General features: G+C 38.6%; 1 protein-coding gene across 2 annotated transcripts; it reads right to left on the minus strand.

Annotated features, from left to right (window-relative positions):
* Nucleotides 1-1,010: 1,010 nt before the first annotated feature.
* LOX (lysyl oxidase) lies at nt 1,011-16,648 on the minus strand. Of its 2 annotated transcripts, XM_058539228.1 has the most exons (7): nt 15,654-16,648; nt 15,206-15,314; nt 13,678-13,815; nt 12,038-12,194; nt 8,583-8,678; nt 8,107-8,222; nt 1,011-4,626 (listed from the first exon to the last, which is right to left on the minus strand). In XM_058539228.1, exons 1-7 carry the CDS (start codon nt 16,282-16,284, stop codon nt 4,620-4,622), a joined length of 1,254 nt encoding a protein of 417 aa, XP_058395211.1. In that variant the 5' UTR covers nt 16,285-16,648; the 3' UTR covers nt 1,011-4,619. The 2 variants fall into 2 exon arrangements, with proteins under 2 accessions (XP_058395211.1, XP_058395222.1); XM_058539239.1 differs by lacking the exon at nt 1,011-4,626 and having other exon boundaries at nt 8,103-8,222.
* Nucleotides 16,649-25,297: the final 8,649 nt, after the last annotated feature.

The raw sequence follows: 25,297 nt of genomic DNA on the forward strand, positions 1-25,297 counted from the left end.
GATAAAGTAGTTTCTTTACTACTGGGCTTCCCTGAATCTTTAATGTGGTAATATGTATTGTAAATCTCCACTGTAGAGATAATATTTCCCATACTTATTTTACTATTGGGTTCTTTTTGAGTAGAGGATCTTGTGAAGCTAGAATTCCTCAGTACATGCTTTAAGTGATTTATTCAACCTGTGTTAATCCTCTACTAATATCTGTGGCAAGGATTGAAAACACTAATAAATGAGTAACATAAGGGAATCAAGTTTTCTGACAAAAGGAAAGATTTGCCCTCCCCTATCTTTGGTTAATGGGCTAATAATAAACAGTGCTTGAAACACTGAACACTGATGAGACAAAAGAAATCATCTTTTGCATTAATAACGAAAGCATATTCAGATACTTTGCGTTGAGCAGGCGAGGGAAGCAGGAAATTGGTGGTTTCAGGCTCCACTGATATTTTACAACTCGTATCTGCAAACTGCTAGCCACAAGCCTACATCTGTTTTATCTGTAAGAGCTCCTTAGAGATGAATTGTTTTTGTGGGTTAATTTTGCGAATTGTCCCCCAAAACACTTGCCCACAGTTTGGGGCCTGTTTGTCCTCTCAGGTTACCAGCTTCCAGGCTAATCTGGTACACATTTAAATAAGGATTACTATGATAGTAATATTTCTCTTTATATAAATAATTTGTAACTTGAGTTGGATGTGTCCCCTAACTGAGTATATATATGATCATGTATATTTTTTTCAAATCCTAATCAAAACAGAGTGTGGTTGTTCTCACAATGCCTGCTCTGCATCCTTAGAAGTGGTTGGTAATGGTGACAAAAGTTAAGATCCATTCATGTATGATAGTTTCTTTTTAAAACATCAGCTAGATTTTTATCCATCATAGACACATTTCAAGTCATGTGGGCTTATTAAACAATTTGGTAATACAAAAGACAATTAGGCAAAACCACCAATGATACACATGGCTTTACGATTTTAACCTAAAACAAAATTCGTATCATTTATTTATATGTAACAACAAATGACCACAATAGACACTTGAAATCATTTATTCAAGGCATTTTTACGTAATCTTGCAATCATAGTATAGGCATATAATAAAAGAATGTGAGAGTGTAAAGAAGAGTATAAAGCCAGTGTCTGGGCATTTAAAATAAGAGCTCTTCAAAAAAGTTACAAATGTTTTACAAATAGGAAAAATTTGGAAGAAACTAAAACTTCATTAAAAACATTACAATACCAAATCACACATCACTTAGTTCGTAGCAAGCAGTTATATAGTAATTAAATGTTTATATCCTGTGAGCTAAGACTTAATACATTTTACATTCAAGTTGAAATAATTCAGCACCATTTTGGCTTGAAGGATAAACGAAATGCTTAAAGTGTTCAAAAGTGGCTCAGGACTTTCGGTAGCTGGGAATGAAATATAGTGTTGATTGAATATGTTGATTGTTCTGAATATGAATTCTAAACATAAAAATATAGTAAAAGGGTAATTTTTACTTATCAGTTACTATACTGTTAGTGTCAAAACAGGTTATTTTTAAAACAAAATATCTTCTGACCAGAAATTCAATATTTTCACACAATTTGCTGAAGATGAGTTCTTAGCCACAATTTTAGTGAACTGCATTTCCTCTAGAATCTGAATATTGGGACTACTTATGAGTGTGATTATACTATGAGGTTTCAAGGAGAAAAAGAATTGTTGTTCATTATTATAAATAATGCTTAGTGAATAATTAGATAGAAATTGTGAATAAAATTATTATGTAAAAATTTAAAGATTTCCTGGAAATAGGCAAATTGTGGATTCATATGTTATGGTACTGTTGGGACACTGAATCCTAGCCTTAAGGTCAAGACATCTTTACTCCAGACTGTGGTCTGAATAATTATGAGGCCACTAATATGGCATGTGGAAGACTCACTAAATTGTTTTCCTGTTTAGCCCATTTTTTCACAGTCTTTATTAAGCCAATAAAAAGCCAATCTCTTTTCAGTACTCAACATTCTTTGTATCATTTCTAATTCCTATTTTAAAATTTTTTTATTTGGAGTTTGATAAGACTGGATTATGCTTTTTATTTTATTAATGGATAACTTTTACCAGCTAATCATCATCTGTGAGTTTTGGTGGTTATTCAGAGATCCCTTGAAGTTCAAAAATATTGAGTGTTAAATCAATGCTTGTGAGTTATTTGGGAGTGTTTAGGTTGTGATGGGGGGGAATGCTTACATAATGGATAAGTAAGCATCTTTAGCCTCCTAATTGAAAATTTTTTTTTCAAAATCAACCAAATAGTATGTGTTATATTTAAAAGGCAGACATTTCAGGTATTGGAAACATACTTTTAATTATTAGTAACACATACATGTATACAACTATTCATTTTCAACTTACTTTTTAAAATAAAATACAGTCCTGAAAAACAATAGTGCTTAAAATAGAAATTTTTTAGACGTTACTTATAGTTGTTAAAAATGAAATAAAGTGAACCTAATGGGTAAGAATGTCATTTTTAATACCTATTGAGGTTAGGGACAGTCTTGTTTATATCCCAATGCCTAGCATGTGAGTGCCTGGCGTATATTACGTCTTCAAATGATGATGAATGGACAGATGGAAGGCCCAATGAATGATAGTAAATGTCTTCTCATACATATCCAAAGGCCATGGTATTGGCTAGTTTTTAATACAGGGGTAAGAATCTTAATGAAATGATAGATCTTCAATCTGTAGATGCCAGTCTGGCTCAGTATTAATACTGACAGTAGTTTTGTTTTTTAAAAAAGCAAGTATATTAAAATATCTCTTTTAGAAAAGATTACAATTTGAAAGGATCATTCTACAATCTTAAAACTAAAAAGCGATTTAAGGCAAAGAGGTACATCAAAGAAGCTATTCCATAGCTCAGATTAGCTCAATGAAAAGTTCTGTGTCTCTATCAAGCTGTCTGTATTCTCTATTGGTAAGTGTGTGCCCTGGCGGATGAGGCTCATGTGGCCTGCTCTGTCTGCCCCTTGATGACTGTCCCTCTCTAGCCTCTCTTGCCATGCTAGGCACTAGTGAGTGCAGAACGAATATTAGTAGTTGGTGTTGACTTTACAACTCCATGACACATAATACAGGGATGCCAACTCACTTTTAAATTCTACCTAACATGTCCTGGCACTGGAAATACCTTGCTTGAGATTTAGTACTGGTTAATGTAGGAAAACTTCTGCTTAAGCACCACTAACTTAAAAGTGTAATTTGATTTCTTTCTGCACCTTTTGAATCTAGGAAAAAGAAATTCTCCAAATTCTGTCGTGGCACGTGGTTTCACAGTTTAAAATAAAATCGCAGCTGTCTCATTATGCAGCACAGTCCTTGGTTTTGCAGAAAGTATTTTTTTCCCTCATTCACCAACCCCTCAAGTATATAATGCAATGTGCTTTGCTAATTTGGATTATATTTCAGAAAAACCGTGTATGATTGATTCCTGGATGACCTAGGATAATGTTCCTGTATCCACACATATTATGTCATCTATTCCGGTTAATTTAAAATTTTTTAGCATTCCTCTTTTTAAAGCTGAACATTTAAAAATGTGAAAAGTTGAAAATCTCAAGATGTTTTTCATTAATTTTTTTAAGTATTTGAGAGACAGTTGTGGTTTGGGGGACAGTTATGAGTTGTATGATTTTTATGTCAGCAAGGAAATTTTTTTGGCTAATAGTTCAATATACTTAAATGTATATTATCTCTGGATGTATCACATCTATCATCAGGATGACTTCCCATTGACATAGTTGTCCTATGTATACCAGTCCCCAGAATGGTAATTTTAAGAACGCCACTTAAAAGGTCTCTGCCCATAGGAAAATTAAAGAGTAGAGAGGAGCATCAACAAATGTCAGACAGGAGTTGGGCAGCTCAATTACTTAATTTGTTCCAAAACAAAAGGTGACTTAAGTCAGAATGAAATTGTACACTTGACAGAAAGAAAGGAGTTTATCTACTAATTTGAAAATGTAAACATAAGTTTTATATAGGGATGTAACTATCTGAATACATATATTGCCATTTCTCTGCTATATAGTAATATTTCTTGACACCAATGGTAATGTGTTTGTTCCTTCCTCAGCACCAAATGTGTCCATATCTATTTAAACAGTAGGAGCCTCATTTCTAAATTAATCTATGTTAGTACATATATAAACCAGTTATTATTATGGTTCACTGAAGTTTCAACACTTTAGAAAATTCTCAGTTCAAAGTAATTTTGGCTCATTCATTGAAATGTTATTTTCCCTTTTGCATTATAATTTCAAAAGAAGCATAAGAAATTTAGATTTCTTTGAAAGAGCCAAGTGTACAACTACAGAATTGAAACATTGTGTTAATTCACAAAGTGATGTGAATAATAATATTAAAAATTCCCAAATAATGCCGATTTAAATGTTCAAAATCCAGTTATGTGCTTTGTTATAAAACAGTCCAAACAAAAATTCCTTTGTTGTTTTCTGTTCTCTCTTTCAAAATACATAAATCCTACTGAAGTTAATCTATTTTTTCCCACTTCAGAACACCAGGCACTGATTTATCCATTGGGAGTTTTGGCTTGCTTTCTAATACCTAGATTAAGAAAACAAAATAAGACAAGTTATCAACCTGATAATATTATGAATAAGTACAGTAGACAAGTTTAAAGTCAAACTTTTATAAAATGTATGTAGCAATTTCCCTCCAACTAAGCAATAGTCACCTTGTGAAATTATCCATTAATACATTATTTTAATATTGATTTTGAGCAAAGTGACTATGTCACTAGCAGAAAGCATATGCCTGATGCCTACAGACTTGACGTTTAGAGTTAAAAGAAACACTCTGAAACAATCAAGAGTTAAGCAGGACTTATAGGACCAGCAGCCCTGCCCTGGTGAGTTCACTCCATGGAGCAAGCATGCCATGTCCACCAAGACGCAGGTTCATGGCCTCTGCACCATCCTGATTAGTTCTTTTCCAGCATGGTTTTGGATGTAGAATGATACATTAATAGGCAGACTGGGTCAAAGCCAATAAATCAAATATTGTATTTACATTGTGATCATAGGTCCCCATCTAAAGGAAATAAGCATCACTTAATCCAAATCATAAACCATCAATTTCCAAATAGTAATTTCTGAGAGAAGAGAACTTCATCACAGTATCTTAGAACTGAACTGGGCCACAGAGTCACCTGGTCCATACGTTTTATTTACAATGAGGAAAATGGGGGAGACATGATACATCAAAGGTACACACTTTCTTACTGGGTGGTTTTTATACACCAATGGAATGCTCTCAAATATCTGATTAGCATGGAAAGCAATCAGTGAACTGAGAGAGATGTCTTTAAGAGTTAAAAAAGTACAATAACATTACCAAGGCAATCACACACACTGCACTTACAGAGCCACCAGACTGACCACACGGCTTTAGGCAAGTTCATTCCCTGCTTAGGAATCTTCAAAGACCCCCATGGCCTCCAGAATGAAGTTCAAACTTTTTAGCTTTCTCTTCAATGCTCTCTTTTATCTGTTCCCAACTTACTTTTCCATCCCTTTTGCCCAATTCTTGACTCCATGAAACTTATGCCTTAGCCAAACTAGAAGACTTGCTTTTCCAAACATCCCCTGCCATTTCTTCCTGCCATGCAGTTGCCGGGGATGTTGACTCCTCCTGGCGTGCCCTTCCTTAACTCTCCCCAGTGCAGTCCTCCTCACCCTTCAAGGCCCAATTCAAATGTGGTCCTAAGGCCATTCCTGCATCTCAGCCAGAGGAAATCTCTCCTTCCTCTGAACTCTGATCACAGCAAGTGAAGCCGGAAGTGAAAGACAAAATATGACTTAAGCATCATTCTTCCAAAGGTGAGGATTTCTTTCTCAAGTCAAGGTTTCTGCACTTCTCCCATTATTTTCCACTCATAGATAAGTATGACTTTGTTATTTTATTACAAATCACTAACTATGGGTCATTTCACTTTTTCATATTTTCACTTTTTCATATTTTCATCTAACCAATATTGCTTATTAAAATTTTACCTCAGACATTCTTGCAATTTAGTTACAGTCAGTGACAAGTAGTTAAAAAAAAGAACAACTCTATGCTGGAGCAATATAACAATTTTTATTTGTTTTAAATATCTGGCAATATCCAAGTCAGTGGATTCTACTGATGAAAAGCAAGACACATTCTATGCAACAACAGAGTCACCTCTCCAGACCTGTTCCTAGTGGGAGGTCAGCAGTTGACCCCGGGAGTCACCTAGCTTATTATAGCAGAGGTCCTTCTGTTTCCACTGCATTTTATTTTACCCTTCATGGAATTTTCGTATTGTATCTCTATTACAGTTATGAGTTTATTTCTCTCACCCTCCAAATTCTAAATACCTTGAAAAAGAGGGTCATTTATCTATTAAGTGTTGAATGAGAGGCTACATGGTGGCAGACCTGTACCTGACAATGGGTATACAGTGGTGGACCAGAGGCTAGGTCCCAGCCATGATGACGTGGAGCAGGATATGAACATTAAAGCGATTCCCTACAAGGGAGCAGTAAAGGGTCAGGAATCATATTTATCTTTGCATTACTTTCTAATATCTAGTTTAGGACCTCAAAAGATACATAGTGCAAAAGTGAGAGTGACAATGAATAAATAGAGAATGAGTGAAAAAATTAAGGAGTTATAAAAAATTAAGAGAAATTAATCTATGTATTTTAAATTATTTTAGTTTATTTTAGCTTAAATTACACTGATGTTCTGGGGATTTTCAGTTATACTATGATCAACTCCACACAATATGGGCCATAAACCCAGCCAGGTTTTCTGTATTTGGGGGCATGTTCAGAAGAATATATTTGATTAGCTTTTCTCAGTGTTGTCTCTTTGCTATCACAGGCTACATCTATCTCTAATGCTGTAATGACACTTGTAAAGCACAGGCTTTGCTCCTTTATGGGAATAAGGATAACGCTCCCCTCCAGGTGAGTGCAGCCCAAGCCACAGTACATGGCTCTGTAAATGGAGCATGCGCTGCTTTAAGCCCCATCTTCCCCTGGCCAGGTATAGGGAAAAACCAGGTTTAGGTGGACTTGGGAAAGCCCACAAACTATAGGTTCATGTGCAGCCAACCATTGTCCTGGTTTGTGTATCAGGGAGAAAATTTTATTAATCATGAGTTTCTAGTGTAGGTGTGTTACACCTTTCTGCGTGACCCAAAGAGACTGGTACCTTTCCCATGTCAAAGCGAAGCTAATGTATGCTCAGTGTCACTCTAATGATGTTCTCGTTGTTGGGAAGGTATCACTCACAGGTGGCATATGTAGTTAGGATCTATAACCCAGCAACACTAGAGTAGGCAGTGGTTACGGGGTTGGGGTGGCACAGAGAGACAAGCAAGCAAAACTACTCAACTTTCCTTAATTACTTTCATCAAAGCACCTCTCCTGTTAATATTTATGTGCTGAAATTCTGATTTCATTCAAAGAAGGGTTTCAGGACTAGGAAAATTATAAAGGAACCTCTAAACACCTCTCCTTTTGCAAGGTAATTCCCTAGTACTTGTGGTTCTAGAACTCAAATATGAGAAATCTTGATTTCTAAAGAATAGACAGTTTGACTCTTCAAGTGCATACTTTAAGGCAGTGATTTTCAAAATGTACTTTGAAGAACTCCAGGAATTTCTTCAGAGCTCCTTCGTGGACAATGGGGAAGAGGCAGGAAACCCACCTGTGTGGGCTCCCACAAGGTCACCCACACTGCATATTACATATTGTACATATTCAGTTGCCACAGAGGCTTTGTGGGTAAACAATGTGTTCTGTGTGTATGTCTTGTCTTGGAAACTAAGCTTTAGGATGATGAAAACCTGAGTACATCCCCCCTTCTCTAGCATTATCAAAAAAAAAGACCAGCTCTAACTATGTGATGACACAGCCTGTCTACCATTTTCTACCTTTAGTCTATTTTACAAGGAAGCTGTAGTTGGAGTAGAAACAGACATGTGTATAATGCCTGTGGATGAACAAAAATGCTTTGTGAGGAGAACTGCTTAACTAGGCAAACAGAACTCACGGTGAAATTGTGCAGCCCGAGGCATATGCGTGATGTCCCGTGTAGCGAATGTCACAGCGCACAACATTGTTGGTATAATCCGATTCGGGCACCAGGTAGCTGGGATTCACACTGACCTAGGCAACATAAACATCATCTGTGTTTCAGATTTCATCAGCAGTGTTTACGGGTTAATTTCTTCCTATTTCCACGGGGCTAGAACAAGGGATGTGCTTCAACTAAATCAAGCAGGGAGGGGGTTTAAGTGAGGAAAGTTGTTAAACTCTGGAGAAGTTATAGAAGAAGGCTGTGTATTTTTCCCTGAAGTTCTTTAAAGTAAGAATTTTTCTCACATAACTAAGTTGGTTTAGAAATGCTTCTAGAAGATGTATAATTGCTCACAGGACCATAATTATTTAACATTGGAATCTAGAGGAGGAGGCCCATTGAGCTGCATTAGAAATAAATTACAGGTACATATTTTCAAAGGTCTCTACCTTTAGAATGTAGTTTCCAGGTTTTACATCTGTAATATCAATCCATTGGCAGTCTATGTCTGCATTATAGGTATCATAGCAGCCAGGACTCAACCCCTAAAACAAATAAAATAAAAAAATTTTAAAGATGATATATGGTTAGAGTATGCTAAAGAATATGCATATTATTTGCAAATTAAATTTTAAGTTAGTACTTACAAGAGTTTGACATAAAACTATACTTATATTGCATCTCCTTTGAGAAGTATATATTACTCAGCCTTATAGCACCTCCAGCTAAAAAAAATACAGGACTAATATAAGTAGTAGTATATCTAGCTTCTTAAAAGTGTCATAAATCACCAGTGATAAATACAATCTTAACTGACAAAATAGGCCTCCACCAAAATTCTAGAATAGCACCAAGTTCAGGAATAAAGGCCATGTAATAATCAACGGAGCTCAAATGTCCTCTTCTCAGCGAAACCTCCCCAATTTCTCTTCTTGGAAATCACCTTCCTATACTCTGAATGCCCATGATTCTTTTTCTGTGTGTATAGATTTTATAGTGTTTATCCTTTTCTACTCTGTATTATAATCATACTGTATAAGAATATATCTAACTAGAGACTGTAAACTCTGTAAGAGTGGAGTCTATGTTGCATTTTGCAATCACTTATGAAGTATGTATTATATGCCAGGAACAATTTTAAACACGTTACATATATAAATTCAATTCTCACAACTACATGAGGCAGGTGCTATTATTATCCCCATTTTACACATGAGGAAACTGAGGCATTATAAGGTCAAGTAACTCACCCAAGGATATATAGCTAGTAAGAGTGGCTGAGCTGGTTTTGAGTTTAGGCATTCAGGGTCCAAGGTCCCTGTTCTTAACCACCACACCATACTCTCTCTCACATTGTCACTGAAATATTGTGTTGAATTAAAGGCATGAATGTATGCCTCAATAAATGAATGCCACATCACTCCACTTGCTAAGATACTCACTTCAATAAGTAAATGAGTGCCTTCTACAGGCAGGGAGGAGAAAAATACCAAGAAGAGATGGTTGTTGCCCTCCAGAAGTAACAGTCTGGAGAAATTTGCTCAAATTGGAGTCCATAGGTATATTCTTGATTCCATTAGTTCTTCATGAGAAGTTTTAACTGTTGTATTTTCTTTCTAATACTAATCTAGAGTAAATTAAAAAGCATATGCTAGAATCACTTTCACTCTATGCTGCCATTTAATTTCAGCACCCAAAATTGCTTTGGTGCTGAAGATTGCCTTGGTCACCAAAGAGATGGCAAAATCTATAAGCAAGTTCTACTAGTGCTAGTTTGGCTATAGCTTGATTTGGGAAGAATGGGGGAGAATTGTGCTCTCATACAGCACACAACAGCACAGACAGGCCACACTCAAAAGTTCCTGGGCCACAGCGGTGACAACCATATTCCCATCTTGGTCCATACCAACTTGCAACTGTTCATTAATGGTATGTTGAGTGATAAATATATAATGAAGAATTTTTGGCTTCTGATTCCAGCACATAATTCTGGTTCTGGCATATAATAGATACTCAGTGAGTGTCAGCTATCATTGTTGCTACCGCTGCGACTGCTACATCCAACTACTACTACTACTAACTACTACTACCACCTTCATGGCATTGTAAGGGATTCATTGGATTAGATACTTATTTAAGACTGGTTTAAATAATGCTACAATGCTCATCTTACCTTCAAGTGAATAAAAGAGCTTTAAAGAACGCTGAAATTGGCATTCTAGGATTACTCAGCTGGCGGAATTTAAGTTAAGTATAAGATTTGATAATTTGAACTAGCAAACAAAAAACAGGAGTTTTTAAGGCCATGAAGCAAACAGGCATTTCATGTATTCAAAGTCAAACTTTAAAAACAGATTAAATGTAGAATCTTAACCAAGGCTGTCTAAATTAGCTATTTGGTGTCAGCAAAACACAACTGTTTTTTACATTAAATTAATGAGGTTACTGTGATGGGTTTTAGTTTCATATATATTTAATATGTAAATTTGTTATCTAGGACAAGAGGTATACGAAAGTATAAATATAAGGAAGTTATATCTAGTTTATGTTTGGATGCATTTAAACAACATTATAATACAACTCATCTAAGTCACCATTGGAGTTTTGTGAGAATTTTTTTCCTTTAAATCAAGTCCATGTTCAAAAAACACCAGTCTAGTGAAAAACACAAATACATAAATCACTTGTAATGCAAGACCTGGTGAATAATGGTTAAATAGGACATAAACAGAGGGTAATAAACAAGAAAGCTACTGTATAAAATGAAGTGGGGTCACCCCAAGGAATTGGGAGACCAGAAGTGCTATAAATACCTATAGTCCTAGATTCAAATATTTTGGCAGTGAGCTGTCCAGAGTGCCTCATTTTCTAAATGAAGAGAATAAACTCCAGGTCCCCTGCACAGGCAGGTGCTGTGGGACTTGAAGATCACTGAGTGAAAAGGGAATCACTGCATACACATCTGTGTAATGTGTAGGTAGGTTACATCTTTTTTTTGCTTAAAGAATAAGTGCTGTCCCAGGGCACATGGAATTGAACCTTTTCCCCCTCCAATCGCTGTGCTGGTCTAAGCTTAGAGAAAGAAGCAATGGGCAATGGTAACATTTAGGTCGCCAAAAGCTTCCTGCCACAGCCCTGGAGTTTGCTTCCCAAGACGCCAGCTGCTGATCCCTTTGTGCCCTGAGTTATGTACATTTCACTACTCCTAGCCAAGATTTCGGCCGGAGGGAAATTATAATGTCCTTTTACAAATTAGTGTTTCTTATGGAAATACTGGCACGGCTTTTAACTGACACACATTTTCCCATTATAAGACATACAAACTGCTAAGTTCAGCACTATTTTTAAAAATCCATCCAAAGGACATCTGACATCAATTATACTGTAGGTTTAAATATATATGCGTGGAGAAAGAAATTGTGTCCTTCTGCTTGTATCTGCATGATTAAAAGAGACAGTTTTTTAAAGTGCTTTTGAAGAAACATTATCTCTCCCTTTGCTAACCCCAATCACCATTCTATTTTTAGCTTAATAGGTGGAGGGAGCAATGGTTTTGCAGGTGAGAAAACAGAGGTATCTTTTCTACAGTTACTTACCAAGCCAGTTAAAGAGTACAGAATGAGTGCAGATATTGGAAACCATTCAGATTTTTTCAGAGGGTAAACTGCTGCTTTTCATTGTGGAGCATAAAGAATATGCACATTGACCTTCTGTGATGATGAAATACTTTAAAAGTAATTTGGATCATCAAGCCATCATTTTCCTTTTCCCAATTATTTTCCATCTTGACTAGATGACCCCCTAAATGAAACAGTTTATAAAAGACAGGCAGGAGGGAAGATAGAAGACCATTTTGTCTTCTCTCTGAAGCCTGCGGGTTCCTGATTTCAGAGTGCCAACCTACCTGCGTGTGTGCAGTACACGCAAATCGCCTATGGTAGCCATAGTCACAGGATGTGTCCTCAAGACAGAAACTTGCTTTGTGGCCTTCAGCCACTCTCCTTTGGGTGCCAGCATCAAGCAGGTCATAGTGGCTGAATTCATCCATGCTGTGGTAATGTCTAATGTCCCACACAACACAGAGACAGAGGTCAGTAACATACAGAGAAAGCAATGAGGATTTGCGACGACATCCCCGCCGCCTCACACATTTGTTGTCACATTAAAATTGAGATCAATTTATCTTCTTAAAGCCAGATTCATGCTAGATTTTTTTCCAGGGACAGAAATCTATCAGAATTGTAAGCTTTTAACTTTGCTACTAGGAAAAAAAGACTTATTTTGAGTATTTTGCTTTTCTATTACACTCTGTTTTATCTTTGAATATTAAATAGAAATAGACAATAAACTATCTGTGTTTAAGCAAAACTTGCCATATGTTCTCTAGTATATTTCTTTTGGCTGCCACTACTGATGTGTCATTCCAAAAAAGAAGAGCACATGATTCTTGGGAGGTTTCTGTGAGCTTTTAAAAAACTGAGTTCTCACAGATTTCAAATCATTACTAAAACGCAAAGGAGAAAAATGCTATGTTTTATCCACTATTATTATTTAACTAGTATAAACTTTTATTTAGAAATAAAATAATTCTATTTTATCAGCAAATTAGGTGCTCATATCTATTACTCTCATTCATTAAAGAGCAGGTGCTGAGCTGTTCATCTTCTCACATAAGGAAAGAACAAGAATAAGTGGCTGAAATTGCAGAACGTTTAAGGGCACACATCAGGATTTCCTGGCAATAAACACCTGGGCAAGTTACCAAGGCAAATTATAGAATTACCTTATTTGCAAATCTTTAAATTTAAGACGAACAGGCAACTACTCTGGTTTTTTTTTTTTTTTAATAATTTTATTTATTTATTTATTTTCCCCCAAAGCCCCAGTAGATAGTTGTATGTCATTGCTGCCCATCCTTGCAGTTGCTGTATGTGGGACGCGGCCTCAGCATGGCCGGAGAAGCTGTGCGTCAGTGCGCGCCCGGGGTTCTGAACCCGGGCCGCCAGCAGCGGAGCGCACGCACTTAACCACTAAGCCACGGGGCTGGCCCTACCCTGGGTTTGATACAGGTCTTTTAAAAGATGAAGGCAGGTCTTTCTTAGTTCATGGAGTATATCATCTACATCTTTCTTTGAGAATGGTATCTGAATCTTTTTGATAACAACTTGTGGTCTTTATTAAATGCTATTAATTTATTAAACGCTAACTGTAGATGATCTTGGCTGTTACAGGCTTTTTTAGAAATCCTACCTGAGGTATATCGGAATAAAATTCTAGTGAGGCCAACTGCTATATCCTATCAACAGTTTTAATAAGCTAGACTTAGAATTTCTATTTTAAAAGATAACAGGATCTAGCAGTTGACGTATTTTCTTAAAGATAGACTCCCTTGATTGTGTCAAATTACATAGAGAAAAATTCTAAATGCAAATAACAGCAATTTTCTCCCTTTGTTTAAGGATTGAGACTTGCATTTGTCATATCAAGAATCACCTGAAAGGTGAAAAAGCAACTCAAAAGTACTCAGGAGGCCCATCCACTTACTGGTGACAACTGTGCCATTCCCAGGAATATCTTGGTCGGCTTGGTAAGAAATCTGATGTCCCTTGGTTTTTCACTCTTTGGGGAAATCTTAGCAGCACCCTGTGGTCATAATCTCTTACATCTGCCCTGTATGCTGAGCTGTGATTTTTGAGAAAAGAAACATTATTATTTTCACAGAATATTATCTCAAGATAAAACTACCTGCAAAACCTTTCCATTTTATAATGGTGACTACCCCTCTCCCCCAACTAGACTATCAGTTCCAAGAGACCAGGGCATTTTGCTTATTTTGTTTATTGCTGAATCCCCAGATCCTAGAACAGTGCCTGGCAAGTAGTCAGAGCTCAGCGAATATTTGCTGAATGGATGAATGAATGACAATTATGGGAATCCACAGTCTAAAAGTGAAAAAACATAATAAAATCAGCATTCAAAATTGACATGTGATAAGTAAACTTTGTATTTATAATCAGTTCAAGTCTAACCATATGAAAGAGTGAAACAGGTGGAAATTATCCCAAAACAAAAAAATCTTCCATATTTACTTATTAAGAACTTTGAATTTAAAAATACATTTCTTCTTAAATAGTTAACTAAAGTGGGGAAATAACTCTAAAAGGGTACACCCAGATTAGATCAATAATTTTGTAACTTCACTATCTTCAAAACAACAGCATTCCTGTAATAATAGCATAGGGGGTGCAATGGTGTGAATGATGAAATGACTCAAGAATGAAAATGATGAACTTGGTTTTCTTCTCTTCCGTCAGCCTGGCAGTTATAAAGGGTCAAAGTGGAAGAAATATACAAATAAACAAATAAACATTACTCTGTTCCTCCTAATATATTTTGTATGAATATATATTCAAATACTATTGATGACCTTATTTTACACTTTAACAAATTTTATGAAACCTGTCAAAACACGGCTTGCTCCCTCTGCTGGTTTCCCAGCAGCAAACTCAGAGAATTCCATTCCCAAAATTGCTGTGATTTTATTTTAGGGCTGATGCAAAAACAAAGCTCTTGCTCATGCTCTTATTCTGGCTGAAGTAATACCAAAACAGCTATGTTAATTGTGGCTTCAAACAAAGGAAGAAAACAAACTTTGCCAATGAAAGGTGCCACACTGGCAAATTAGCCCCCAGTCTTTTAAGGGGGTATTACCAAGCTCTTCCATTACAATTTTTTTCATTATTGTACAGTTGTTTAATCGAAAGTTATTGAAAACGGTTCCAAAGTCTAAGGATCTTGGAAAAAAAGAATATGAGACCCTCACTCTCCAGGATAACGGTTTGCTTCATTCCCCTGATTTGTGCCACAGTTTGAAAGACAGAACCCACAGAAGTCTTCAAAATTTTAACTCTCCGTCCAGGTCAGCATGCCCAGCAGATCAGGTCTCACTTCCCAGCTCTTGTCCCACTTCCCAACTATTGTCTGCACAGAACAAGAGCAGTGAGAACCAGGCACTGGAGCAGCCCTGGGACCCAAGAAGAGGGAACCGGGCCGCGAAGATCCCAGCCGGTACCTGGCCAAGCAGTTTTCCTCCGCAGCGCATCTCAGGTTGTACATGGGCATCTTTTGCACGTACGTGGACGCCTGGATGTAGTAAGGATCGGCCACCAGGTCCGGAAGACCTAAACATCAGCAAGCGATGGGCGTAGCAGTAAGACAAGCCAGCACCTCCCACCCCGGCTCCGGGTCCCTCCATGTCCCTTACTCCTCACTCTTCGCCCAAGGGGACTACGGTGTCGGGCTGCGGGTAGCAGGAGAACGGGGCTGCAAAGCAAAGTGGAAAGGAAGGAGGGGCCAGGCGCGCGGTTTGCACCAGATTCCAGGGCTGCCTCTGCAGGCGCAGGGGGAGGGATCGGATCTGCGCGGACTAAGGCCTGCCGCGCCCAAACAGCCACGTCGGGGAACCACAGAGTTGGGGAAGGGGTTCGCGGGTGCTTCTGGCGGGACTTGGGGTTGCTTACCGTACTGGAAGTAGCCAGTGCCATATCCAGGCCGGTACCTGCTCCCAGGCCGGGGCCTTTCGTACGTGTCGTAGTAGTTGTAATAGGGGTTGTCGTCCGAGTACTTGTAGGGGTTGTACGGGTCGTCGCCCACCATGCCGTCCACGCGGCTGGGCGGCCGCAGGTTACTGAGCTCCGGGCGCTCTTCCGGCGCCGTCCGGTTACCGGCGCGCGAAGCCTCAGCGTCGCGGGCTCCGGACGGCGAGTAGCCAGCTTGGAACCAGTGGCGGGCGGCGGGTCTGGGGCGGCCGGTGGCTGCTCCGGACGAGCCGGCAGTCCGCGGCCGCGCCGCCGTCGTGTGGTTTCTGCGGAGCACCAGGATCGGCGTGCGCGGCTGCGAGGCGGCGGCGTTGGCAGCGCCCGGGGCGGTTGCGCCCGGGTCCCGTCGGCGCTGCGGCTGGTACTGCGAGCCCAGGCTCAGCAGGCTGAACACCTGCCCGTTGTTCTCCCATTGGATCCTCTGGCGCCAGGCGCCCGGAGCCGCCGGCGACTCGCGAGGGGGCTCCTGCTGGCCGGCGGCTGGCGGGGCGCAGCGCAGGAGCGCGCAGAGCTGCAGGGGCCCGAGCAGGAGCGCGGTCCAGGCGAAGCGCATCGCTCCCTTTGCCAGTGTGTCCTCACTCCGGGAGGACGTGGCTCAGAGAAAAGAAAAACGCGTCTCAAATCACGTGAGGGAGGGAGAAATCTTCAACCAGGGAGGTGGGCAGAACGCAGGTATCTCAGGCCCCACCAAGCAGGGCCAAGGGTGGGCTGCAGACCCTTCTCCAGTAAGGGCGGCTGTTGGGACGTGGCACCCGCCTCTCTCCTCTTTCTCAGTCCTTCTGGAAGGCGACGGGGAGCGGCGCGTCGGCCCCGGCGAGCGCGCAGTGTCTGGAGCGAAGGAAGGAGGAGAGATTTTAAACTTTCTGGCACGTTTGCAAAGTTACACAAGCCGTTCTGGCCCGGCCGCCCCTCCGCTATTTGTTCACGTAATGCGATTGGAAACGTGCAAGGCGGACAGCTCCTCGCCTCTGCCCCTCCCTCCCCCACCCCTCCCCGTCCTGTCCTCCTCCCCCCAGACACGTTGCACAGGGAGCGTTAAGGGGAAAGAACAAAACGGAACACACATCCTGAGACACACTCGGTTTAATCTGGGGCGAACATGCAGGAATTTCAAAAGACTCAGACAGGCAAAGGCAGCCAGGCCATGGGGCGACGCCAAAATATGCACGAAGAAAAATGCTATTAGGTCACCAGCCCTGGAGAGGCGGGAAGTCGGGAGGTGGGGAGGGTGCTGGGGGCGAGAGCCGGGGAGGGGGGGCGGAGGGACGATTGTGACTAACGTTTATCCATAAGGATTTAACCAGACATATTTCCCAATGCACACTCACTCGCTTTTATGGGAAGCGCCCTCAGCAAATAAACCCCAGGATATCAAATTTTGTTTTTCTGTGTGTAGGTAATGTGAGAAATGGGTTACAAATTTGTTTCCTACAGTGAATATTTTAATAACCAAAAGTGAAATTTTACAAGGAACAAAGCCAGTTAACGCTGAAGCGATGAATAAACCTGCCTCTTTTTCAAAATGCAGGCCTGATTTGTACTTTTGAGTGGAAGTGAAGAACCATCTTTCATCTAGACAGTGTCTACCAGGAAGTTTCAGTAAAGGGAGTTAGAGCAAGTCTGCCTAAGCCAGCCCTCAAAAGGCAGCTTCACATAAGCATTTTATCTGACCTTTTTTTCTCTTTCTACATCTAAGGAGGTTTGACTTTGGATTTTAAAAAACTTAAATCACCATTTGTTAAATGTTGAAAAGTCAGTAAAGCATCCTGTGGTGTTTGATTGATTTTCCAATGTAAACACAGGGGTTGCTAAAGAAACAACCTTGGGGTTCAGATTTTGTTAAACGGAAGGGAGTAGGGATGGCCAGAGGAGAATGGGTAGTAGGAGACAGGTAGGAGGTGGATAATGCTGATTGGAAAGAGATGCTTAATGGACCAGTTATTCACATACCACTCAGGGTTTGGGCAGTGCTGGAAGCATTTCAAAGAAAAATTTTTTGAATGGCCCGATTTAAAACCACAGCTCAAAACCAGATTTTAATAACATTTTATTGGTCTCATCATTGGGCTGTTGGCTTGATATACTTCAATATTCACCTGTCACTGTTGGTCTCTGTCTCTCCAAGTTTAATCACCACATTTTGGAGGCATGGTGAACATCTGCTTGTTTAACTGCCTAGTATCCATTTCCCTTTTTTTTCCTGGTAAGAACAACTGTATTTTCCTTTGGGAAACTTCCCCTACCCAGTTGCATAGTGGGACTGACTGAGCATTCATAAGACTTTCCCCACTGCAAGCAGTGGTCATGAGATCCAGGCTTGGCTAATCAAACCATCTCCCTAGAATTTGAATCTTGAGCAAAAGGACACAAGGATCAAAAATGTTAGAGCCCACTCTTCTCACTACTGAAGACAGTTTCTATGAGTTCTTGCTACCTAGATTCCCCCTGAGCTGTTTTAGGCCAGTACTTTCCAAGCTCTGATTCTTCAGCTTTTCCTTCCATTTCTCCAAGTCATTCCTTTGTGGCTTAATGTGGTCAGTCAGTTTCTGTTGTTTGCCACTTTAGAACTCTGACTGACAACTGAGGGGTTATGGCTAGTTCTCTCAGCTTGGTTCTTTTTGAGTCAAGTTAGATTTGCTCTGCCCATGACCACACAGCGCCCTTGGTCAAAAGGGATATGGAAGCTTGCCCATGGGTTGGCAAATCTATTGCTTACGTGACGAAAATTAAAATTCAAGTGCAAATCCCACTGAAGGCAGATCAACAGCACCGCCTCTCTGAATGAAGGTCAAAGACATCTCTTGCTGTCATTTTATAGACTTGCTGCAAAACTTAAAATTAAATGACTCAATTTCTCCAAACCCACTGAGAGAAGATGGAGTAAAAAGAAGAAGCAGGTGTGTATAATTTGGATGGACAGGCCAAATTACAGGAGAAGCAGGAAGGGAGAGAGTGTAATTATCTCTCATCTGAAAAAGGCTCTCCAAGAAAAGAGAAAGCCCACAACTGCTAGTGCTTTCCACAGTTTGCTGAGGGAAGACCTCTGCTGTGGAGCTCAGACTGTCAGAGTGGCAGACCAGAGCAAACCCTAATGGGAGGGTAGAAAGTTTATGCTAGATCTTAGATAAAATATCCTTGTTTCCAATCCTGGGGCTTGCATAAAAAAGCTGGGTATCTTTGGATAGCTGATTTACATTCCTTGGCTCTTAGTTATCTGTAGGATTCAAGGATTAACCCAAATCCTTTCTAAAATATTTTTCCTAGTTTTAAAACCTCTGATTTTTGTGAAATCCAAGAAATTCCAGCTACTTTCAATTCATTCTCTATAATGTTTCATTATGACTATTAATGTTTAGTTGAATAACTCCTTTAGTTGGACTTTAAAACATTGGATGTATTCTATGTGTGAATTAGAGTCTGCAGACTGCCATTTTGCCTTTTTACATATTTCTCATCAGTGAAGTTCGATATACATTTATTTGTTTTATGAATATTTCTTGAACACATTCATGCTCTGAAGTGTAGTGTACAATAATGGAGATTTGCACACATGAGCTCTCAATGAATGTCAACTGATTCACTCATTTTTAAAATTTATAGATGAACGAATCTCATCATTTTTTTCAAATTTGCTCCAACAGACTTAAAAATGTCTTGTCAGAGTATAAATAACTAAGAACAGTAATGGTGTGCAACATCTATTTTCTCTTAAACACACAAACACTACTTTAGGTGGGAAAACACATCACCCTTTGTCACACATCCTGATGAGGTGCTTAGTTGGTTTTCTCTCTCTTCCACTTTCTCTAAACTCCCTCTGGCTTAAGACTCAGCCAGCAGAAAACGAACATGTGGCTACCACATTGGGGACAATTGAAAGCATTTTCAAGCCCTATGGGAGACAATCTAGCCACACATTGTGCTCTCTGTTCAATGACAAAACTATTATTCACAAAATTGGAGAAACTACAGTCCCTTCTCCTCAACACTGAAATAATAATAATAATAACTGCAGTTACATCAAGATACCTTTAGCTTTTTAGCTGTGGTAAGATCCATAGCTGATTCCACTTTGACATTGAGACTTTCTTTTTGTGGACAGTTCTGCAGTGTGTACCATAAGAGAAAGAGAGATGGAATAATGCTAATTCTTTTTTTAGGTTCTAGGCTATTGATGTCAAGAATTTAAACTGCAACAATGTCTGGCCCATTGACCAAGAAGTGAAAGTTATCATAAGGCTATGTTCCTGATATTCGGTAACTGTGTTTATATTTGTGGGGTACTTCATATAAATGGAAAGTAGAGTTTTGCAGAAAGCCCAGACCATATAGCAGTGCCACTGAATGACCAAAGCCAGAACCCTAATGCCGTAGTCAAAGGACTTCTGATTGAGCAGAAATTCTTTCATTTGGGGCTCAGGAAGCTCATACAAATGTTATTGTCTGGTAAAGCCTTATGCTCATGTGCACTTTGGTGCCATGTAGTTTGAAAACATCACAGAGAATAAAATCAACAAAGTGGGAAGTTGGAGATGGGTAATGGGCAAATGACTGAGAAAAGAAGTAGGTATGACATCCAACACAGGGGGATAAATTGAGAGGTGAATGAGGACACTGAGCACAATTTTTTAAAGTAATTCAGAAAGGGTAACAGAGTGAAATAAATAGCCAGAGACCTTTTTACTTGGGGTAAAATGGAGGAGAGGAGTAAGTTAGTCTTAAAGTTAGCAGTGTGCTTGTGTTCCCTTCTCCTCATTCTTGTCTTCTGCCACATACTGCTTCCAGGTCCTCACCCAAATATAAAAAGTAGACAGTGGGTACACACTTGTCTGTGTGTTAAGACAGAACTGAAAAAAAATCTGTAAACAGACTGGGTAGAAGAATTCCAGAAATAATGAATTTTAAATATATCTTGTTTGGTTACCCATCCCCTTGGGCTACCTAGGGAATGGAAAAGTGAAACTTAACCCTAGGGAATGAATATTATTTCATTCTAGTGTCTTTAGTGCATATTCATATGTAATTAAGTAAGTAATGTTAGCCACTGTAACAAAATGTAAAAATGATACGAGGTGAAGTTATGATAGGAGAATGGGTCTTTGAAATTCTGTGAATGAGAGTTCAAAGTAATTTGGTTATATTGACCGCAAAAATAAGGGGTCAGCCAGTTGGCAAACTGCCTACAAGTGAAGTCAAAGTGATTTGATTGGGCCTGATGGACTGTCCAATCACAAAGGGCAACTGTTCTACATGCTGTGGGCTGTACTAGGGTCATTTCTGTTTTTAATTGATAGAATAAAGTGTGCTCCTCCATCTACATCCTGCCTTATTCGCTGCTTCTCAGCTCTTGCTGCATTCATCTCCATTGTCCCAGAATACTAAAAGTCATTTAATTTAATATAACCTGGGCGTGATCCTCTGAGATGGTGGGATAGAGGTCAGGAGGACATTTATGCTTAAGTAAGGCATCTCCTTCATCTACTTGTTGACCATCAGTCATCCCTCTACTTTAACTTAACTCAAGGTGCACTGCCTTCATTTGGTGCCCAGGAGGAGCAAGACAACAAATTACTAACAACCTGATGCAAATTATATGGAGTTTTTTTTTTTCTCTCTCTCTCCTATAGGATGATGGATCTCAGAACATTTGAGGGTGTTATGTATGTTTGGAGTAGAGAAGGAAGATTTTGGTGGGGCTGTGAAGGTGAAAATCTATTTCCTAATCATGCTTGAGATCAGCTTTGAGAATCATTGTTCTTTCTCTTTCTGTTATTATTAGAATACTACTCAGTTTACCATCTTACTTCCTCTTGATTACATAGCACCTTAGGCAAAGAATCAAAGATTTTTATATAATGGCTCTTAAAGCTATGAGAGCCTTTTAAAGCAGGCCCAGTTAGTTATAGTTAGTACATTGTTATAAACATGGGTTTCTTTGGCTTCTATTTCTTTTCTTTTCTTATATTTCAACTATTTCGTAGTTCACAGTCATCTCTTCCAGAAGGTGACAGATAGAAAGAGAAAAACTAAAGCTCATAAAGTCTGTGGGAACTGTATCTCCTACAGGTCACATAATGGCACTGGACAGTTTGACCACTATTCTGGGCTGCTTATAGGAACAAGACATGCTTTTCTACCAGTGACATAGCTTTTTTTTTTTTTTTGTGAGGAAGATCAGCCCTGAGCTAACATCCATGCCAATCCTCCTCTTTTTGCTGAGGAAGACTGGCCCTGAGCTAACATCCGTGCCCATCCTCCTCCACTTTATGTAGGACACCGCCACAGCATGGCCCAACGAGTGGTGCGTCGGTTGCGCGCCCGGGATCCAAACCTGGGCCACCAGCAGCGGAGCGTGCGTACTTAACCACTACGCCACGGGGCCAGACTCTGACATAGCTTTTATACTTTATTCTCAATGGTATATATGTTTTTGAAAATAATTAATACAGGGGCCTATAACACAATGGCATATTGGAAAATATTAAATGAAAATATTAAATGAATATTGTGAAAATCTTAAATGAATGTATACAACCTAAAATGACCTGTGGCTAAGGAATCTCCAGTGCCCGAATAATTGAGTTGAATACACAGGCTTTTTCAAGCTTGCTAAATGGATCCCTAGTAGAGGAAGGAAATAATAAGGAAATATGCAAAAGTAATAAAAATAAGCAATTTCATCACTCTCCCCAGCAGGACAATACCTGTCTCCTCATTAATAACAAGCATTTCTCTTTCTTGTCATTTGCTATGTTCCTGGCACAATGCAAAGTGCTTAAATGTATTACTTCATTTTATCCTCACAACAACCCTGCGAGATGGTTATTAATACTTTCATTTTATGGATAAGAAATGGCAGCTTAGAGAGATTAAGCAATATGCTCAGTTAGAAATTGGCAGAGCTAGATCTTGAACCCCGGGTCTATCCTGTTATAAACACCATATTAAACTCTTGCCATGTGAAGTAGAAAGAAGGCAAGTATTTGTTTCTTTGATTTTTTTTCTTTGTTTTAAGTATTGGAAAAATTAGACTGAGTGACTCATTAAAGGTTACATGACAGGGAGATTGTGGCCAGGCCAATTAAATGAGTAGACTAGCAATGACTATTTACCTAGTGCCTATGGGTAAACAGCTTTGGGATAAGTGTGATATACAAGTTAACTGGAAGGTGACAAGTAGTAGAAAGAACACAGTGATGGAGACAGACAATCCTTCGATAACTGTTACCTCTACTATTTACTGACAGGGAGTTCTTAGATGAACTACTTAACCATTCTGAGACTCAGGTTTCTCAACTGAAAATAGAGATAATGAGACCTGTCTTGCAGGGTTGTTGTGAGGATGAGATGTTTGTAAGTGTATGGCAGATAATCTAGCTTATATTAGGCACGAAGTAGATGGTAACTGTTGTTACTGCTTGGTACGTGGACATTAGAATTTAAAAGTCAACAAAGACTGTTTGTATACAGACCATCATGCAGAAAGGCATTTTCTATAAACATGGAAAAAGAGACATTCTTTACTTTTTAAAGTGCCTGTTTTGTTACTTTGAAGCAGAAGATTCCTTGAAAAATAAATCAACTTTACTGAGATAAAATTTACATAAAATAAGATGCACAACTTTTAAGTCTATGGTTTGATGAATTTTAACAAAGGTACATATGCCTTTCTAACCATCACCATAATCAAGATATAGAATATTTCCATCATCCCATGAAGTCCCCATGAGCCCACTCCACCCCTGCTCCAGGAAATCGCAGTTCAGAATTTTTTTCACCCAGATTAGTGTTATCTGCCCTAGAACTTCATATAAGGGGGAATTATTCAGCAGATACTCTTTTGTGGTCTGTTCTTTTGCTCAACATGTCTGTGAGATTCATCCATGTTGTTGCTCAATCAGCGGTTTGTTTTTCTTAATGAGTAGTATTTCACACTATGACCATACCATAATTTGGTCATTTGTTTGCTTCTTTTCCAGATTGGGGCTATTATGAATAAAGATGCTGTGAGCATTTATCTACAAATTATTCTATGGATGTATTTTTCGTTTCTTTTTGGTAAATACAGTTCTTAGGGGTAGAATTGCTGCATCTTTAGAGTTGGTCCATGTTTAATTTTATAAGAAACCGTCAAATCTTTTAATAAGTAGTTCCATTATCTTACATTTACATTGACCACATATAGAGTTCCTGTTGTTCCACATCTTTGCCATCCCTTGATATTTCAGTCGTTTTCCATTTTAGCAATTGGATGTCAAGTGATATTTCTCTGTTGTTTTAATTTACATTTCCTTAATGACTAATGATTTTGAATGTCTTCATTTGCTATTTTTTGAGTGCTATGTATTTGTGAAATATATGTTCCAACCTTTTTCCCAATTTTTAATTTTTGTTTTTTATATTCTTATTGAGATGTAAGAGTTTTTTATACATTTTGGATACAAGACTTATGTGAGATATATATTTTCTCTGTCTGTGGACTTTCTTTTTCATTGTCTTAGTGATGCCTTTTGAAGAACAGGAGTTTGTAATTTTGATAAAATCCAGTTTATCAATTTGTTTTCTTTTATAGTTAGTGCTTTTTGTATCCTGTCTAAGAAATCTTTTTCTTGCCCAAGTCCACACAATTTTTTTCCATGTTTTCTTCTAGAAGCTTTATAATTTTAGCTTTGTGTTTAGGTCTATGATCCATTTAAAAATACTTTTGGGTATAGTATGAGGTAGGACTTGAGATTTATTTGTTTCCACGTGGATATCTAGTTGATCCAGCACTATTTGTTGAAAAGACTATTCTTTCTCCAAGATACCCCTTAGCATCTCGGTCAAAAATCAATTTACCTTGTATGTGCGGGTCTATTTCTGGACTTACTATTCTTTTTCACTGATCTATTTACTTATTTTATGCCAATACCACACTGTCTTGATTATTGTATCTTTATAGTAAGTCTTGAAATCAGGTAGTGAAAGTACTCCAATTATATTTTTTCCAAAAATATTCTGAGTGTTTTAGGTTCTTTGCATTTCCGTGTATATTTTAGAAACAGCCTGTCAATTTCTGCCTTAAAAAACTGCTGCAATTCTGATTGAGGCTGCGTTGAATCTATAGATCAATTTGAGAACAATTTACATTTTAGCAATATGAATCTTCCAATCCATGAACATGGTATGTTGCTCCACTTATGCAGGTCTTCTTTAATTTCTTTCAGCAATGTTTTGTAACGTTCAGTGTAGAAACTTTGCATCTCTTTTGTTAAATTTAGCCCTAAGTATTTTATGAAGTTATTGTAAATGAAAATATTTAAAGATAATTTTCTTGTTGTTTGTTACTAGTTTATAGAAATATAATTGATTTTATGTATTGACTTTATATTCTTTTAAAAACTTTTCTTCATTAAGATTTAAGGAAGAGAATAAGAGACTGCAAAGGTGACCTGGTATATGTAAATAAGAGAAGAAAAAGATCAAGAGACACAAGGAATGATTCTATATGAACAATTTTAGAAAGTAGGTAATAAAAAACAGTACCATATCGCTTCACTATTGCTATATAATAATCCATCCCAAAA

The sequence above is a fragment of the Diceros bicornis genome, chromosome 1, assembly GCF_020826845.1.
Source record: "Diceros bicornis minor isolate mBicDic1 chromosome 1, mDicBic1.mat.cur, whole genome shotgun sequence".
NCBI classification, from domain to species: domain Eukaryota; kingdom Metazoa; phylum Chordata; class Mammalia; order Perissodactyla; family Rhinocerotidae; genus Diceros; species Diceros bicornis.